This window comes from Syngnathus leptorhynchus, chromosome 12 (genome assembly GCF_054491065.1).
Source record: "Syngnathus leptorhynchus isolate UIUO chromosome 12, UIUO_Slep, whole genome shotgun sequence".
Lineage (NCBI taxonomy): Eukaryota > Metazoa > Chordata > Actinopteri > Syngnathiformes > Syngnathidae > Syngnathus > Syngnathus leptorhynchus.
Window position 1 is genome coordinate 674,976 of NC_141206.1, and position 19,930 is coordinate 694,905.

General features: G+C 43.4%; 1 protein-coding gene across 1 annotated transcript in view; it reads right to left on the reverse strand.

Moving 5' to 3' along the window:
* Positions 1–5,392: 5,392 nt before the first annotated feature.
* Positions 5,393–19,930, reverse strand: part of LOC147047766 (SWI/SNF-related matrix-associated actin-dependent regulator of chromatin subfamily B member 1) — a 53,888-nt gene continuing 39,350 nt past the window's right edge. The window contains exons 8-9 of the mRNA XM_085925429.1: positions 12,795–12,926; positions 5,393–6,568 (exon numbers count right to left, since the gene is read on the reverse strand). Of these exons, the coding sequence (XP_085781555.1) occupies positions 6,529–6,568; positions 12,795–12,926 (172 nt within the window). The 3' untranslated portion in view covers positions 5,393–6,528. The remainder of the gene's footprint in view (positions 6,569–12,794; positions 12,927–19,930) is intronic.

Consider the following 19,930-nt stretch of genomic DNA (forward strand, 5'->3'; position numbering starts at 1 on the left):
CTGCATCGAGGCTGAACACGTCCCCATCACGCCTCAGTAATAAGATTCATCCATCCATCCATCCATCCATCCATCCATCCATCCATCCATCCATCCATCCATCCATCCATCCATCCATCCATCCATCCATCCATCCATCCATCCATCCATCCATCCATTTTCTATACCGCTGGTTCCCACGGGCGTGCTGGAGCCTATCCCAGAAGTCATCGGGCAGTATGCGGGTTGCCAGCCAATCGCAGGGCACACAGAGACAGACGCACAACCGTTCGCACTCACACTTAGGGACAATCTGCTGTGCTCAATCGGCCTACCAAGCATGTTTTGGGAATATGGGAGGAAACCGGAGTGCCCAGAGAAAACCCACGCGTGCACGGTGAGAATATGCAAACTCCACACGGGGAGGGCCGAAGGTGGAATTGAACCCGCGGCCACCTAACTGTACGGCGGACGTGCTGACCAGTTCGGCACTGAGTCGATAAAATACTTAAAACTAATATATTTAATCCAAAATATGATACTTAGCATATATCAACTATATCTGTAGTGTGTGTAAAGTTTTGAATGCATGTTTTATTTGTTGTGGCAGCCATTTCTAGAAGTCTATTGAGTTGTGCTCATGTCATCAGTATGTCTTTTATATACCCACTCTGCGGTATGAATGCTGCTGGAAAACTGAATGTCCCCCCCCCCCCCCAGGGATCAATAAAGTATCTATCCATCTATCTAGACGACAACACCATACTGCTCTGTAAGAATTTTGAACAGCTTCTCAGTACTGTGGAAAAAGAATGAAATATATCAAAGAACCGGTTTGACACAAATTGTCTTTGAATCTCCATATAACAAAGTTCATACTTTGACACCAAACAAATCAAACACGGAGTCAAAATTGTTGTTGACTTTATTGAAATAGAAAGCATAAACGCAATAAAAAATGTATCTGTGTTGTAATTGATGTAAAATTCAGATGAAAACATCACGTAGAAAATATTAAAAGTAAAACATCTAAATACATATGTATTTTTTTGTAAAAACCGGGATCTTCTAAATATTGAATCAGTATATACATTTCCTATTACTCCCATATCTGACTGATCTGACTTACTGTGTGAAACAAATACTTATTTTGTCTATAAGATGAAAAAGAAAACCTTTACGAATGATCAACCATTCAATAGATATAGAACCAACTAATAAAGCTGTGCAAACTCCTAATATTTTGGTGTTTGGTATTACGCCGTCGTAAACCGAGGACCCCCAAGTAAATAGTGGCGCCAGTATTGCTGATACTTATCATTTTAGGTTGAAAATATGCTAATTTAAATTGCTTGTTCTATTAAATAACATTGTGCAAATTAAGCATTCTTGTTGGGTTCTTAACCGTGCCAAGCTACCGTTAAAAAAACATACCTGGATCGTTGTTTTAAATTGCAATGTACAAAGTACAGGGGTCCTTGGTTTACGACGGCCTAGACGTATGTTGTTCCGTGTTTACGACACACGTCTCATATTGTTTTCTATATTATTTATACTATTCATATCCTCATATACTTAGACTTTTCAACCTAAGGCGTTTTGCGTCGTAAAGGCGTCCTATGATTCATAACGTGCACGGGAACTAGTTGGTGCGCGCGGCGGAAGAATACAGCGTGAGAGAGGCTGTGGACCGGGGAAGACTGTGTTACCCACTCACATGGCATACGCCATTTTCGACTGTTGCGTCGTCTTTTTTACAACACCTGTTCCAGTGTGCAAGTCAACCACAAGAATAAAGGTAAGAAATTGTTTTCTCATTTTTTATTACTGTACTGTTTCATTTTATTACTGTTCCAACCTACACCAAAATGTGGTTTACGTCGCCGCGTAGGAACAGATCGTAGTAGTAATCTGCATATTCTTAGTCTTTACCTCTCAAATTCATTCAGTCCAGACACACTTCCTTATCTAGTTTTAATATGATTCATTAAATAAGCAAATCAGTACAACCTTATTTACCATTGTTAGGCTTCCAAATGCCAAACAGAAAGAACACACAAGAAATAATTGCACACTCTGCTTGCAGGTAGTTTACTTGGAGTTACCTTTGAGCTATTTTTATTAAGACAGGAAATTTTAAGATGTGCCAGAATACAAAAAAAAATCCATAACTGTACACTAATTATTTGAAAATAACTGAAATCATAGAGCGCATGACCCCTGTGGGGACAAGCGGTATAGAAAATGAATGAAAGGATGGATGATGGATGGATGGATGAAATCACAGAAATGTGTGAAGGATCTATACTAGCAGATGAGCGGATGAATAGATGGATGGACGGACGGACAACATTTCCCAAATGTTCTCGCTGTCTCCCCGATGTATGTGTTGTTGCATGACAGGGAAGGTATTTCGTATATTACATCTCATTTGTGTTTTGGATTTATCTTGTCCTTAGGTGTAACTAAAACCTGTCTGGGTTTTGTGTGAAGGATGACCAGTGGATTGATGTTCTATTTCTTTTTTGTATTTGTGTTTGGGACAAGGAAAATACATCAGAAGGAATGTGAAAAAGAGACCGCCAAGAGACAAACAACCAATAAAAGAATGAGCCGAGCAAGAAAACCTCAAATCAGCCATATTCGATCATTGTAAGAGAAAAGAAAAATCACATCGTGGACTGGAACAATGTCAGGGTCATACGTGCTGGAAGCAATAAACACCACTGCTGGATCAGAGAGGCCATCGAAATCTGCAAGCAAGGTCCCAGAAGTATGACCCAAGACGAGGGAGCCCACACCCGCCCTGTGTCCAAATTTACAGGCTGTGTCCTCAAAGGCCAGAATAAAGGCTACATGACGTCATTTCTGGGCGCAAGCGCCCCTGCTGGCCAAACCAAGAACCACCTAACCCTCATAAACAACCAGCAGCCTGTAAGACACGTCACTTCCCCATCTTGTGATACTTCTGAGGAAGACTACAGGAAGGAAACAAAACAGTAAACGGAAAGGACAATATGAACCTTCACAAACGATATGTCCTTCAAAATTACTCATGGTGGATTGCTTGAACGTTGATTAGGTTTCACACCTATATTTATTAGCTATATTTATTATATAATTGAAAATGACCAAAGCTATGACTAAGTCCTCTTAACTCATTTATGTTCAAATTAATGTTACTTGAATGAGGGGGCCAGGATCGGGTCACAAGACAGTCTCCAGTCTCCACGTGAGGCACGTCTGGAATTGGGGCCCGCAAGTATAAAAGCCGATGCCACTTGTCTTTCTCTCTTGTCTCTGGACGTCTCTTGCCTTTGGTCCCTCGGCTCCTCTCTTGCTGTGACTCTCCTGCCCTGGTCTATGGCCTTTTATGACCCTTCTGGAATGCCAAAGGTCTGGGGCCTGTTATTTTGTTTTTCCTGCTAGCACGCTGATTGACTCATCCCAGGACTAAGTTGCACATGGTTTTTCCTTCTTTTTTTTGTTCTGAGAACTATTTTACTTTTAACCTTGGCTGTGCGCCAGCACTGTTGGTCATGTTGCTACTGGTCTATTAAGACGAGGAGAGTGGGTTCTCCACATGTAGACCAATACGTGCCAGAATCTCTCTAATGCCCACACAGGGCCGGACACTGCAACAGCCAGGTGTGAAACCAACTACTTCTTTCTTGGCTTGGCCAGCTTGCTGCAGAACCGCTTGCACCTCATCCATCCAAAAAGACAACCAGTGAGTGCAACTTAACAAGGTAAAACTATCCATCCATTCATCCATCTTCTACCACTTATCTGGGATTGGGTCACAGGGACAGCAACTTTAGGAGGGACGCCCAGACCTTCCTCTTCCCAGCCACTTTGTCCAGCTGATCCTGGAGGATCCCAAGGCGTTCTCAGGTCAGCCGAGAGACATAGTCTCTCCACCGCGTCCTGGGTCGTCCCCGGGGTCTCCTGCGGGTGGACATGCCCAGAATACCTCCCGGGCAAGGAGTCCATGAGGCATCCTAATGAGATGCCCAAGCCACCTCATCTGGCTCCTCTCAACGTGGAGGAGCAGCAGCTAGACTCAGAGTCTCTCAGATGACTGAGCTTATCACCCTATCTCCAAGGGAGAGCCCGGACGCACTGCGGAGAAAACTCATTTTAGCGGCTTGTATTTGGGATCTTGTTCTTTCGGTCACGAACCATAGCTCATGACCATAGGTGAGGGTAGGAGCGTAGATCAACCGGTAAATCGAGAGCTTCGCCGAACCTGTTCACCACAATGGACCGGTACAGAGTCTGCACCACAGCAGACGCTGCACCAATCCGCCTGTCTGACTCGCGCTTCATCCTGCCCTCGCTCACAAACAAGACCCCAAGATACTTCTCCACTTGGGGCAGGAGCTCATCCCCGACCCGGATAGGGCATTCCACCCTTTTCCAACTGAGAACTATGGTCTCAGATTTGGAGGTGCTGATTTTCATCCCGATCGCGTCACACTCAGCTCCAAACGGCTCCAGTGAGAGCTGGACAACAGTGATGCAGGGACCAAACCACCTTTATCAGAGGGTTTGGCACCCCCGACAGAATTTTTTGAGGGACACGGTTGAACGCTTTCTGCAGGTCCACAAAACACATGTGGACTGGTTGTGTGAACTCCCATGCAGCCTCGAGGATCCTGCTGAGGGTATAGAGCCTGTCCACTGTTCCACAGCCAGGACGAAAACCACACTGCTCCTCCTGAATCCAAAATTTTAACTCCCGATGGACCCTCCTCTCCAGCAAACCTGAATAGACCTTATTGGGGAGGCTGAGGAGTATGATTCCTCTGTGGTTGGACCACACCCTGTGATCCCCCTTCTTAGAAAGCGGGGCCACCACCTCAGTGGTACTGTCGCTGATGTCTAGAGGCGTGTCAGCCAGGACAGCCCCACAACATCCAGAGCCTTTAAGAACTCCGGGCAGATCTCATCCACCTCCGGGGCCCTGCCAACGAGAAGCTTTTTCACTACCTTAGTGACTTTGAACCCAGAGATCGAAGAGCCCACCTCAGAGTCCCCAGGCCCTGCTTCCACAATGAAAGGCGTGTCGGTGGAATTGAGGTCTTCGAAGTATTTGCCCCACCGACACACGACGTCCCAAGTCAAGGTCAGCAGCACACCGTCTCACAGTGTTAACGGTGCACTGCTTCCCCCTCCAGAGACATCGGATGGTGAACCATAATTTCCTTAAAGCCGTGTGAAGGTCATTCTCCACGGCCTCGCCGAACTCCTCCCAGACCCTGACTGTATCTGAAGTCTCTGTTACCTTTTGCAACTTTCAAAACGTACTGTATTTACATTCTGCAGATGTTCTTGGTTCATTGATCATTTTGTTTACTACTCCTTCAACAAGGGCAAAATCAACATGCAACATACTGTTTTTCTCTTCATTTTTGACCACAGAAATTCTACTTAAGTCCAATAAAGGACTATAAATGCATGCTATACAGTGTATAAAAAACCAAAACAAGTTTGAGCAAGTGTTTTTATTTCAATATGAAACAAAAAGGTTTTACAAAAAGAACGAGTTATGACGTACAGTGCCACAAGTAAAAATGCCCATAATTATCATTTCAACAATTTGGCCATGTAATAGAATACAATATGTGTTAAAACATGCAACTAATCATTCTATTGATCAATGGCCTCTGCATATACACGTCTTGAGCCTAGCTGGAATCGACATGCATAGAGCTCATTATTTCTACCATTTTAAAAACAGCAAATAAGGCCACCATTAACAATTACAGTTTTTTGGAGACTCATCAGCCATTCTACGCACATTTTGTCATATAAGTATTTTGAACAACAAATTTGGCTTGCTCAGTGTTGAAATACTATATGATGTACAATCAACATTAAACAGTTTATCAGGTAACCTAGCTTCAAGCACTTACATGATGTATGCAAATGAAATGCAAATTAAATGAGGTGATGAGTAAAACTGTCAATGCGAAAGTGAAGGATTTAGTTCTCAATAAGGAATTACAGATGCTTTTTAACTAGTTTATGAAAGATTATCTATTTGTAGAGAAATACATGTGTGCATTATACAAATTGATGCATCAGTTACACTAACTACACAATATATTCATGGCGTTGTCCATGCATGTGTAAATTTCCTCAATAATATATTGGTCCTTGTAGAACATATTTGGGTGACAGATAGGTAAAGTTCATACAGACAGATTTTACTTCAGTTATCTTAAAATATTGATCATTTGCAGCATAATGATTTTTTTTGCCTACAGTCATTGCCCAAAGATCCAAAACAACTGAAACCTTTGTTGCTGAAGAGTTGTCACATTTTATCCTTGAATCACATTTTATCCTTCAGATGCAATTGGTTCCAATTTGTTCCAATTTGCAATTTGTTCCAAAATAACTTCATTTTCCCCAAAGTGTGAGGACTGACTACATTGAGTATATTTATAGTGTGTGTATAAATGCATGTGTGAGCATTCTCAATAACTTTTGGGTCTCCAGAGGTTGTCTTCTAGATCATCAGCCATCACTTCAAATTTCTTTCTACCAGGATGGAACAGTGTTGGCCAGTCGTCTCATACGTCTACAAAGACACGTCACATTCCAATATGTACAATTTGCAGAATAATACAAATATTTAAGCTATGGTCATAGTTCAAAACTTTAAACAACTTTATTGTTGAAAATATGTTAACATTTATCATTATTTATCACAAGGTGGGGGACATTTTAGAGGTAGTCATATGTGAACTGTTTGCTCTGAAATCTAATTTTTCTTACAGTGTCAGAAGCTTGTTGGCTGGACCTATGGTGTTCATCTTGGCTGGGCAAAGTATTTTTTCCAATAAAAATAAATCTCTTAACTTGCTGACAGTTGCAGCTGTCATTCCAGCCTTCATAAAAAACAATCAACACACGTAACGTAGTATGACTTTTTCCTTTACTGGAAAAAAAATATTGCTTCAAAAAGGGAAGCCTAAAACCAATGATTGAATGGAGTTGTAAGACGAACACATCTGTATAGTTGAAGTTAGAAGAGAGAAATCTCTTAACTTGCAGACAGTTGCAGCTGTCATTCCAGGCTTCATAAATAACAGTCAGCATAGTATGACATTTCTCTTCACTGTTAAAAACTATTGTTTGAAAAAAAGAAGCCTTGTCTCTCTGGCCGTTCTCAATTTATCCAGTTAAAATCAATCACATCTCACCCCTTTCCCGTGTCCTCTGGTGTTCCCCAGGGTTCTGTCCTTGGTCCCCTCCGATTTATCATTTATCTCCTCCCACTTGGTCAGATTTTCCGTAAATATAACATTAATTTTCACGGTTACGCGGATGACACCCAGCTCTACGTCTCTTCAAAACCCCCTTCCAGCCTCCCACCCTCCTCCCTCAGTGCGTGCCTTCAAGAAATAAAATCCTGGTTCACTTCAAACCTCCTTAAACTAAACAGCGACAAAACTGAGGTAGTCCTCATAGGTTCCAAAGTTTCTCTCAACAAACAACCCTGTTTTACACTCACCATTGACACCTCCTCAGTTTCCCCTTCCCCTCAGACAAAGAGTCTGGGTGTCGTTCTTAATTGCACCCTATCATTCAGCACCCACATAAACAACACTATCCGTTCTGCCTATTTTCACCTCCGTAACATTAATCGCCTCCGTTCATCACTCAACCCATCCAGTGCTGCTATCTTAGTCCACTCTCTTGTCACCTCTCGCTTAGATTATTGCAACTCCATTCTTTTCGGTCTCCCGCACAAACTCCTTCATAAATTGCAACTGGTCCAGAATGCTACTGCTCGCATTGTCACCGGAACCCCTGTCTACCATCATATCACTACCGTTCTACACCAACTTCACTGGCTCCCCATAAAACAGCACATTGATGATAAATTTCTCCTCCACACATTCAAGGCTATGCATAACCTTGCTCCTCCATACCTGTCAGACCTTCATGTACACATTCCTACCCGGTCTCTTAGTTCTGCCTCCAGTATCACCCTCACTGTCCCCCTCATTTCATCTGTCAACTATGGGGGCCAGAGCCTTCAGTTGCTCTGCCCCTCGCCTCTGGAATTCCCTCCTCCCGGACATCAGAAACATTGACTCAATCGAACTGTTCAAATCTCACCTCAAAACCCACCTGTTTAGGCAGGCATTTGTCTTATTTTATTACTCTGCTGCAGATGTTTTTTTGCTTTTCGACTTCTTTTCTTTTAATTGTGTCTATTTTATCTGTGTTTGGCGACCTTGAGTGCCGTGAAAGGCGCCATACAAATAAAATGTATTATTATCGATCCATCCATTTTCTGAACCGCTTTGTCCCCACGGGGGTCGCAGGCGTGCTGGAGCCTATCCCAGCTGTCATCGGGCAGCAGGCGGGGGACACCCTGAACTGGTTGCCAACTAATCGCAGGGCACACAGAGACGAACAACCATCCGCACTCGCACTCACACCTGGGGCAATTTGGAGTGCTCAATCGGCCTACCAAGCATATTTTTGGGATGTAGGAGGAAACCGGAGTGCCCGGAGAAAACCCACGCAGGCTCGGGGAGAACATGCAAACTCCACACAGGGAGGGCGGGAGGTGGAATCGAACCCGCACCTTTCTAACTGTGAAGCGGACATGCTACCCAGTGCCCCACTGAGCCGCCTGTATTATTATTATTATTATTATTATTAAAACCATCGATTGTACAGAGACTGAACTGCCCTTATCAAGGGGTTAGGTGCCCCATACTCCTGCAGCACCCCACACAGAACGCCTCGAGGGACACAGTCGAATTGCTTCTCCAAGTCCACAAAACACATGCAGACTGCGAAACTCTGATGGGATTCTGCCAAATGTTCCCTGCAAACGCTCACAATACATTTGGGTCTGCCAGGTCAAATCAGCATCTTCCCAACCATCTGAGCAAACTCACAACCAGGTTGGGATCGGTTGACAGCTTCACCTCTTTCTTCACCAGAGTGTCCAAAACATGCGGCTGCAAATCCAAGGACACAACTACAGTAGATCATCGAACAAAGGTCTACTGGTGCCAAGTGCACATATGCTTAAACAAGGCGTTATGGACAATCCATGGCGCATACAAAATCCAACAACAAAACACCACTTTGAATCTTTTCAGTCTGGTTTTAGAGCTAATCATTCCACTGAGACAGCACTTGCTAAAGTGACTAATGATCTCCTCATCGCTATGGATTCAAACACTTCATCGGTATTCTTACTACTTGATCTTAGTGCTACCTTCGACACTGTAGATATTTTATTAGAGCGTCTTAAAGGTTGTGTTGGTATTTCAGGGTCAGCACTAGACTGGTTTCACTCATATCTATCAGACGGGACGCACCGAGTGGTCCATGGCAATACGTCCTCTGAGCTCTATAAGGTTACGTGTGGTGTCCCACAGGGATCAGTACTAGGACCAATTCTATTTAGTATTTATATGATTCCGCTTGGGGACATAATACGTAAATCTAATATTAGTTTTCAATGTTACGCGGATGACACCCCTTTATATATGCCGTTATCAATGACAGATCCGCGGGACTGTTGTAATCTTGAGGCGTGCCTCGCGGAGATCAAGCAATGGATGTCTCTCAACTTCCTTTGTCTTAACCCAGATAAAACTGAGATGTTGATAATTGGTCCAGCTCGTTATCAACATTTATTTAAGGAAACCACTGTAACTATAGGTAACCATACTATCACTCAGAATGATATTATAACTAATCTCGGGGTAATATTTGACCAAACGCTCTTCTTTCAAAAGCACATTAAGAATAGAACCAGAATTGCATTTTTTCACCTTCATAATATTGCTAAGATTCGCCCAATCCTCTCGACCGGTGATGCGGAAATTATTATACATGCGTTTATCACGTCGCGCCTGGACTACTGTAATGCATTCTTCTCTGGTCTTCCCAAGTCCAGCATCAAAAGTCTACAGTTAGTACAAAATCCTGTTGCAAGGCTGCTCTCACGGACAAGAAAATTTTATCACATTACCCCAATATTAGCCAACTTACACTGGCTCCCAGTCCATTTAAGATGTGACTTCAAGGTTCTTCTAGTTGTTCCTTATGTTCCTATGTCTCGTAACCTTCGCAAAACGCTAGTCTTTTAGTGACACAGAGGGCCAAGATAATGTCTGCAGGGTCTAGAGCATTTTCTATTCGGGCTCCAGAGCTCTGGAATGCCCTACCAATGGATATTAGAACTGCTACCTCAGTAGAAACATTTAAGACACGTTTAAAGACATTTCTATGATATGGCCTTTAATTAACCTGTAGTGGCCGACTCTCCCCGTCAAGCCCCAACCTCAGGCCTGGCTCCAAAGGGGAGCCCTGGTGACCCGTGTCCAGGAAAGGGAAAAAGTCAATTTACTGTAATTTTGGGACTATAAGTCGCGTTTTTTTGTCATAGTTTGGGTGGGGAGGGGGGGGCTGACTTATACTCAGGAGCGACTTAATTGTGATTATTATTTTTTTTTTTTACAAATTTTCAAAATTAAACATTCTGCGATGCAGTGAAACCGCGATAAATGAACCGCGATGTAGCAAGGGATTACTGTCATTTGAACTGCAAGTGACGTCACCCGTGCTGCGCGGCGGTTGTTTACATAAAAGGCAAAGGATTCGATCACGGGATGACGAAGGGCCCCCCACGTTCTACCGGCATCATTAGCAGCTTTGTTTGTAAGTGAAACGGAGGACGAAAAAGTTTGAAGGATTTAATGATTTTGAGTGACACAGAAGGTATGAAAAACTATTATGGCTTTTACGCACGCCCGGTCCTTCTTGACGGGAGCTCTCTTTCACCTCCATGGATGGGAGTCCGGGGCCGGCGCTCGGCCGGGTGGCTGTCCGGGGACGGTATATGGGGCTCGGACATGGCTTTTACGCACGCCCGGTCCTATTAATGGAGCTCTCTTCCACCTCCGTGGCTGGAAGTTTAGTAGTTGTTGGCTCGTTGAACTCTTGTTTTGTTAAATAAAGAGCCGTTTACCAAATCCACGTCTTTGGTACTTTCTTAACGCTACAATTTCGTTATATACTAGATCTCTGCAGCGCACGCGCAGCGTTGTTGACATAAAGAATGAGGAATTTGATCGATGGATTTAATGATTTGGAGTGACACAGATGGTTTGATAATATTGTTACATAAACCTACCTCTTTCCTGGTACTTTGTTTACGCTACAATATAGTTATATACTAGATCTCTGCAGCGCACGCACGGCGTTGTTGACATAAAGAACGAGAAATTTGATCGATGGATTTAATTATTTGGAGTGACACAGATGGTTTGATAATATTGTTATATAAACCCACGTCTTTCCTGGTACTTTGTTAACGCTACAAAATACGTAGTTATATACTTAGATCTCTGCAGCGCACGCACGGCGTTGTTGACATAAAGAACGAGGAATTTGATCGATGGATTTAATGATTTGGAGTGACACAGATGGTTTGATAATATTGTTGGAATATGATAGTTATTTGAAATATACTTTATATATCGTTATATGGGTCTGCGGAATAATTAGAAATGCAACTTACAACGGGTCAGACAGCATATGCGGCGCATATGTGGCATTGTTTACATAAAGCACGATCGATGGATTTAATGAATTGGAGTGACACAGATGGTTTGATAAACATGTTATTTATGTAATACTTACTTGAATAACTCTGAATGTTACGTCAGGCCCGTTCTCAGCTCCTCGTTTGTGTATATGTCACGTTAGCATACCGCATCCTTTAGCCTGTTGTTGCTGGTTGATGTCTGTTTTTGGTGTTGGATTTTGACAAATAAATTTGCCCCAAAAGTGCGACTTGTACTCCGGTGCGACTTATATATGTTTTTTTCACTTTATTGTGCATTTCATGGCTGGTGCGACTTATACTCCGGAGCCACTTATAGTCTGAAAATTACGGTATGTTATTCATCATAAGAGGTCTATGAGCCATACTTGGTCTGGTCCCTCACATAGGGACCTGTTTTCCATGGGTGATAGGTACTGCCAGCAGCATACAACCTCAGACCATTTAGCGCCCAAGATCATTGGGACACGAAAACCCCTCCAGTAAAGCTGATGAAGGGGCGGGGCAGCTATATTGTCAGAGATATTAAGTACCATGACAAATTTCTCATTCACTGGCATCCTCATAGGGGGAGGGAACATTGGGAACATCTCGGAGTTTCGTCCCTTCGCATCCATAATGAGACAGCCTTATTGAGCAAAATATTAGGTGCACACCATATTCTTGTCTGCAGGCATCCTGGTCATATTGGCCAAAATGTTGGGTTGACCCAGGATACTTTTTTTTTTCTTACTTGAGTTCTGGTTTCTTTGCTTCCTTCTTTCTTACTTCCTTGTTTCCATAATTTCTATTTTCTTTGCTTCCAAGATTCCTTGATTCATTGCTTTTTACTTTCCTTGTTTTCTTGCTTTATTTCTGTTTCCTTGCTTTTGTCATTCCTTGTTCCTTCCTTTTGCAATTTATTCATGTATCCATTATCTGAACCGCTTATCTTATTCCGCTGTTTCTATTTAACCTCTCAGCCTTTACATGCAATTCCTCCAGAAATTTAAGTCTGTTTACATATGACGATTCAAAATAATGCATCATGCGTGATTTGCTTTTGCAGGCCACATAAATTTATGTGGCCGGCCAGATCCGGCCTTAGGTTTGACACCTGTGCGATAAGTTATGTCACATTTGTAATATCAATGGGAACCCCAATTATGTATGCACTTACTGTGCACACAGTAAGCCTCAAGTGTGAATCCATGTGCCTCACCTTGTGTTCCTGTCTTGGTCTCGGATCTTCTTTTCCATTTCAGCATCTGTGAGTGTCTCCAACAGAGGACACCACTGGTCTGCATCACCTGTGTTACGAATGGCAATCTCTACTGTTGGGAGTGGGTTCTCACTGCAAGCAATTCAGAAAACAATCCAATCACCGTTCATCACAATAGTGGACTTGTGGTGAGAATAAGGGTATCTTTAAACGCAATGTTGTGGCCTATTTCAGGGGTACCCACACTCTTTCCGCATGTCAAGTCAAAATGATCTACCCACTAGAAAAATGCAAATTATCTCTATTTTCAAATATATTGAAGATTCTTTATATGTACAGTGTATGACAATGTACCTTACAAAGTCATATGAGCAAACATTGTATAACACAACATAATTCACCATGATTTTTTTTTGTTTGTAATTACTTGGCTTTACTTTGCTGACTTGCACCGAATTGAATCAACCATGAATGAATACTCTGGATGCTCGCTGCTGACAACCAGCCTCAAGCACACATTCATGTTTGATTTTAGCTTTTTGATTCAAGTTCATTAACCTTTCTCTTTCTCAGCTCGCTTTTCAGCAGGAAGTCGATGTCATATTTCTCATGAATAGTCCGAAAATGCCACTCTACATTTCCCTTCTTTGGTGCTGCAATTGTAGATGAGGCAAACGCACTTTGAAAATGACATTGTGAAACAAAGTTTCACCTCCCACTCCGTACGAAAGTGATCCATTTTTGTCTTCTTACTTGGTTCAGTTCCGCCACTCATATTTGATGACAAAAGCTTTCTTTAGTTGAAAAAACAACTCACCGACGAGCTTGTTAGTTTGCTGCACTGAGCGCCATTGTTTACGTACGTGCAGTGCCCTAGTAAATGTAAAAAAAAATCTCTCATCTGACGCTACGTTCGTCAAACATGGTGCTGCACACTGAGGGGTAAACAGAGTGCATTTAAAAATCAGTTTCCAACCTAAATCTTTCCAACTGCCTGGCTGCCCTGCAATCAAGAATGTATACTAGTCTGACGTCTATTTTTTTTAATGTCATGCGATCTACTAAAACTATCTTTGCGATTGACTAAGTACGGCCACTATTACTACTACAAATACCATGACTACAATTACCGTAATTTCCGGACTATAAGTGGCGTTTTTTTTCCTTAGTTTGGGTGGGGGGGTGACTTATACTGAGGAGCGACATATGTGAATTTTTTTCACAAATTTTCAAAATTCAAAAAAAAGAAAAAAGGGAAGGAATTGCTGTAATTTGAATTTCAAGTGACATCAGTGGCGCGGCAGTTGTTTACATAAAGGACAAAGATTCGATCATGGGATGACGAAGATGAGGAAGGGCCCCACGTACTACCGGCATCATTAGCGGCTTTGTTTGTAAGTGACACGGAGGACAAAGAGTTTGAAGGATTTAATGATTTGGAGTGACACAGAAGGTTTGAAAAATTATTATGGCTTTTAAGCGCGGCCGGTCCTTCTCAACGGGAGCTCTCTTTCACCTCCGTGGATGGAAGTCGGGGACCGGCGCTCAGCCGGGTGACTGTCCGGGGACGGTGGATGGGGCTCAGACATGGGTTTTACGCACACGCACGGTCATACTCTACGGAGCTTTCTTTCACCTCCGTGGATGGAAGTCAGGGGCCGGCGCTCGGCCAGGTGGCTGTCCGGGGACAGTGGATGGGGCTCGGATATGGCTTTTACGCACGCCCGGTCCTATTCTATGGAGCTCTCTTCCACCTCCGTGCCTGGAAGTTCAGTAGTTGTTGCCTCGTTGAACTCTTGTTTTGTTAAATAAAGAGCCGTTTACCAAACCCACGTCTTTGCTTGTACTTTGTTAACGCTACAATATATTTATATTCTAGATCTGTGGAATAACGACGAGGCTGACGTCAGGTCGCACGCGCGGCTTTGTTGACAAAGGACGAGGAATTTAATCAATGGATTTAATGATTTGGAGTGACACAGATGGTTTGATAATATTGTTGTAATATGATAGTTATTTGAAATGTACTTTATATATCGTTATATGGGTCTGTGGAATAATTAGAAATGCAAATCACGACGAGTCCGACGGCGCGCGTACATGGCATTGTTTACATAAAGGACGATCGATTGATTTAATGAATTGGAGTGACACAGATGGTTTGATAAACGTGTTATTTATATTATAGATAACTTAATGTTATGTCAGGCCCGTTCTCAGCTCCTCGTTTCTGTATATGTCACGTTAGCATACCGTATCAGCCTGTTGTTGCTGGTTCATGTCTGTTCTTGGTGTTGGATTTTGACAAATAAATTCGCCCCAAAAGTGCGACTTATACTCCGGTGCGATTTATATGGGTTTTTTTTCACTTTATTGTGCATTTTATGGCTGGTGCGACTTATACTCCGGAGCTTATAGTCCGAAAATTACGGTATAAGTCATATAAGTACGACTACTACTATTACTACCACAAGTACAAGTTATCAAGTATTACTACAAAGACTACTCCAAATATCTTATTTACCAGACTATAAATCGCTCCTGAGTATAAGTCTCACCAGCCATATAATGCATAATAAAGAAGAAAAAAACCAGAAGTCACACAGTAGTTTGAGTCGCATTTTGGGGGGAAATTTATTTGATAAAATCCAACACCAAGAACAGACAAGAATAGGCAACAACAGGCTGAACGGTAGGATATGCTAACATTACATAAACACATAAACGAGGAATTGAGAACGTGGCTGACGTCACATCACGGACTACAAGCCCGCTCCGGAGAGCTGTGAGGCCGACATCCCTCTGCTCAACGAACTGAACCGCTTCTTTGCTCGCTTTGATGCTCAAAACAGCACTTGCCTGCTGAAGACCCCCCCCCCCCTCCGAACGAGCAGCCCCTGTGCCTCTCTCCCCCGTTAGCGTGAGGAGGACGCTAGCCGCTATCAACACCTGTAAGGCGGCGGGCCTGGACAACATCCCGGGGTGAGCGCTGAAGGACTGTGCTGAGGAGCTGATGGACGTCTTCACGGACATCTTCAACATTTCCCTGCGGCAGGCCGTCGTCCCGTCATGTTTCAAGGCTGCCACCATACCTGTGCCGAAAAATCCTGCTCCTTCCTGCTTCAATGACTACCGCCCTGTGGCACTGACGCCCATCGTCATGAAGTGCTTTGAGCGGCTTGTCATAGCGCACGTCAGATCTGTTCTTCCCCCCACCATAGACCCCTTCCAGTTTGGCTTCCGAGTCAATCGGTCCTCTGAGGATGCCATCTGCTCTGCCCTCCACTCTGCCCTCACCCACCTGGAGAACAGAGACTCGTATGTGAGATTGCTGTTTGTGGACTTCAGTTCTGCCTTCAACACCATTGTTCCACAGCGTCTCATCTGCAAATTCGACAAGCTGGTATATACACACCTGCCTTTGCAACTGGCTACTGGACTTCCTCTGTCAGCGGCCTCAGGTAGTACGTGTTGGCGACAATGTCTCCGGCAGCATCACGCTGAGCACGGGGGCCCCTCAGGGCTGCGTGCTCAGTCCGCTGCTCTTCACCCTGCTGACGCATGACTGCACCGCAACCTACAGCAGCAACCCCGTGCTGAAGTATGCCGACGACACGACTGTGGTGGGTCTCATCACCGGGGGAGACGAGACCCAATACAGGTCGGAGGTGGCCACGTGGTGCAGGGACAACAACCTCCTGCTGAACATCAGCAAGACCAAGAAGATTGTTGTTGACTTCCGGAAGGGTCATGCCCAACACCTGCCGCTGACCATCGACGGTGCTGTGGTGGAGCGAGTGAGCAGCACCAGATTTTTGGGGGTGCACATCAGTGAGGACCTCTCCTGGACCACTAACGCTGCGTCGCTGGCGAAGAAAGCTCAGCGTCGCTGGCGAAGAAATTTCAGCGCCGCCTGTACTTTCTGTGGAAACTCAGGCGAGCAAGTGCTCCTCCTGCCATCATGACCACATTCTACCGTGGCACCATTGAGAGCGTCCTCTCCAGTTGTATCGGTGGCTGCACTGAATACAACATGTAGGCTCTGCAGCGCATAGTGAACACTGCTAGTAAGATCGTTGGGGCTCCGCTCCCCTCCCTGAAGGACATTTACACCTCCCGTCTCACTTGCAAGGCGACCGCGATTGTGTGTGATGTGAGTCACCCCGCTCACTCTTTGTTTGACCTTCTGCCCTCTGGGAAGAGGTACAGATGCCTGCGCTCCCGCACCACCAGACTCGCCAACAGCTTCGTACTCCAAGCTGTCAGGATCCTGAATTCTCTCCCCCCTCCACCCTCGGCTGCATGACGTCCTGTTTTTTTGCGCTTTATTCTGGCTGTCTGCTGTATGCACGCTTGCTCCATTTTGCTCCTCTTATTTATCTATCTATTTATTTATTGATTTGGGTTATTTGCTCATTACTTATTCATTGTTCTTGTTTATTCGTTTTTACTCTTTGTGCTATTTGCTTGTATGTGTTGTGTAATGTGTCTAGTCACCGTGGGAAACGTAATTTCGATCTCTTTGTGTCTTAACGTGAAGAGATTGACAATAAAGCTGACTTTGACTTTGATATTAAGAGTTATTCAAATAACTAACATAAATAAGTTTATCGAACCATCCGTTTCACTCCAAATCATTAAAGCCCAAACATGACGGTAATACCGTATTGGCCTGAATATAAGACGATGTTTTTTGAGATGGAAAAAGTGGGGGTCGTCTTACATTCAGGAGTCTAGACATTATAACCACTCACAACACTAGATGACGCCAGATATCTTTAAAGTGAAGTTACGTCACCGCGCCTTAAGTCTTGTGTGAGTTACCTCAGCTTATCGCGATTGTTGGACCTTGTGCGCAGCGGTAAGTTAAAAGTTGCTGGTATCGACTGAGTATGTTGCTGTGCGTCTTTGACACAAAGTGAGTACATACATTTCATTGTTACTACTGTCCACTGTTGTTTCATTTGTCCGATTGCGGTTTGCTTTGTGTGCGCGCCGATTGATTGACAGCTCGAGCGCGCTCCTTTAAGTTTGCCTCGCATCTTACGAATAGCTGTTACGCAGTGGCACGGCAACTAACGGTCGCCAGGAAATTTATTTTGTTGTCTCGATGACTTATGTGTGTTGTTTATGTGTGTTGCCGAGAGTATCTCATTTATGGTTATTTAGTATCGCGGAACCGTTACGCGCAGTTAGTTATGTAATGTGTGCCGTCTACAACTGTTGTGTGACGTCAGAGGTTAAGCGTTGACTTACGTGTTGTATTTCTGTCTGGTGCAGAACCACACGCCCACACCACAAACCACACACACCCTTCACACAATACTCTTCTGCCAATTTGCCTATATGCCCCGATGAGCCAGAGTACCTGTTACTTTTTTGCCAATAATTCAGTAAAGCAATCAAAACTGAACCACGTCTTCCCTCCTGTGTTCTGACCGACACCCGGGGACGAAAAGAGCCTAACCTTTGGAGCCAACCCCCTATACAATCTTCAGGCTCCCCAACAATAGCGGTAGCAGTTTGCATTATTTTATTGCAATGTTTTTTCTTATTCAGATTTGTTTCAGGACTACAGTTAGTTAGACTTCACTTTGATGGTTAATGCAGTTATTGCAATTTTGTTGTTTTATCACAGTAGAAACCAAAAGCCATTCATTTACAAATGTGATTGCACTTTAGTTTACATATTTAAATGTTCAGATATTAAGATGTGAGAGACCAGTTTTTGCATGATTTGAATGAGGTAAAATAACATGCTTTTTCTCTCGAATATATTGTTATAATCATTTGTTTCAGATGTACTGTAATTATTTTCGGTATAAAAATTAAATTTAGTGTTCAAAAAAGTCTTTTTTCAAACTTGAGTAAAAAAGTATTTTTTCAAACTTGAGTCTTGAAAAAGAGGGGGTCGTCTTTTTATCAGGGTCGTCTTATATTCGGGCCAATACGGTAAATTCTACCGTTTTATGTTTTACTGTAATTTTCGGACTATAAGTCGCACCAGCCATAAAATGCACAATAAAGTGAAAAAAAAACATATATAAATCGCACCGGAGTTTAAGTCGCACTTTTGGGGCAAATGTATTTGTCAAAATCCAACACCAAAAACAGACATGAACCAGCAACAACAGGCTAAACGATACGGTATGCTAACGTGACATACACACAAACGAGGAGCTGAGAACGGGCCTGACGTAACATTCAGAGTTATTCAAGTAAGTATTACATAAATAACACGTTTATCAAACCATCTGTGTCACTCCAATTCATAAAATTCATCGATCGTCCTTTATGTAAACAATGCCGCGTATGGGCCGCATATGCTGACGTCTGACCCGTTGTAAGTTGCATTTCTAATTATTCCACAGACCCATATAACAATATATAAAGTATATTTCAAATAACTATCACATTAAAACAATATTATCAAACCATCTGTGTCACTCCAAATCATTAAATCCATCGATCAAATTCCTCGTTCTTTGTCAACGCCTCGCGTGCGATGCAGAGATCTAGTATCCAACAATATTTTGGCGTTAACAAAGTACCAGGAAAGACGTGGGTTTATATAACAACAATATTATCAAACCTTCTATGTCACTCCAAATCATTAAATCTATCAATCAAATTCCTCCTCCTTCATGTCAACAATGCCGCGCACGCGCGCCGCACAGATCTAGGAAATAACTATATTGTAGCGTTAACAAAGTACCAGGAAAGACGTGGTTTTGGTAAACGGCTCTTTATTTAACAAAACAAGAGTTCAACGAGCCAACAACTACTGAACTTCCAGCCACGGAGGTGGAAGAGAACTCCATAAATAGGACCTGGCGTGCGTAAAAGCCATGTCCGAGCCCCATCCACCATCCCCGGACAGCCACCCGGCCGAGCGCTGGCACCCGACTTTCATCCACGGAGGTGAAAGAGAGCTCCCGTCAAGAAGGATCGGGCGTGCGTAAAAGCCATAATAGTTTTTCAAACCTTCTGTGTCACTACAAATCATTAAATCCTTCAAACTCTTCGTCCTCCGTGTCACTTACAAACAAAGCCGCTAATGATGCCGGTAGTACGTGTGGCCCTTCGTCATCTTCGCTATCCTGTGATCGAATCCTTTGGCCTTTATGTAAACAACC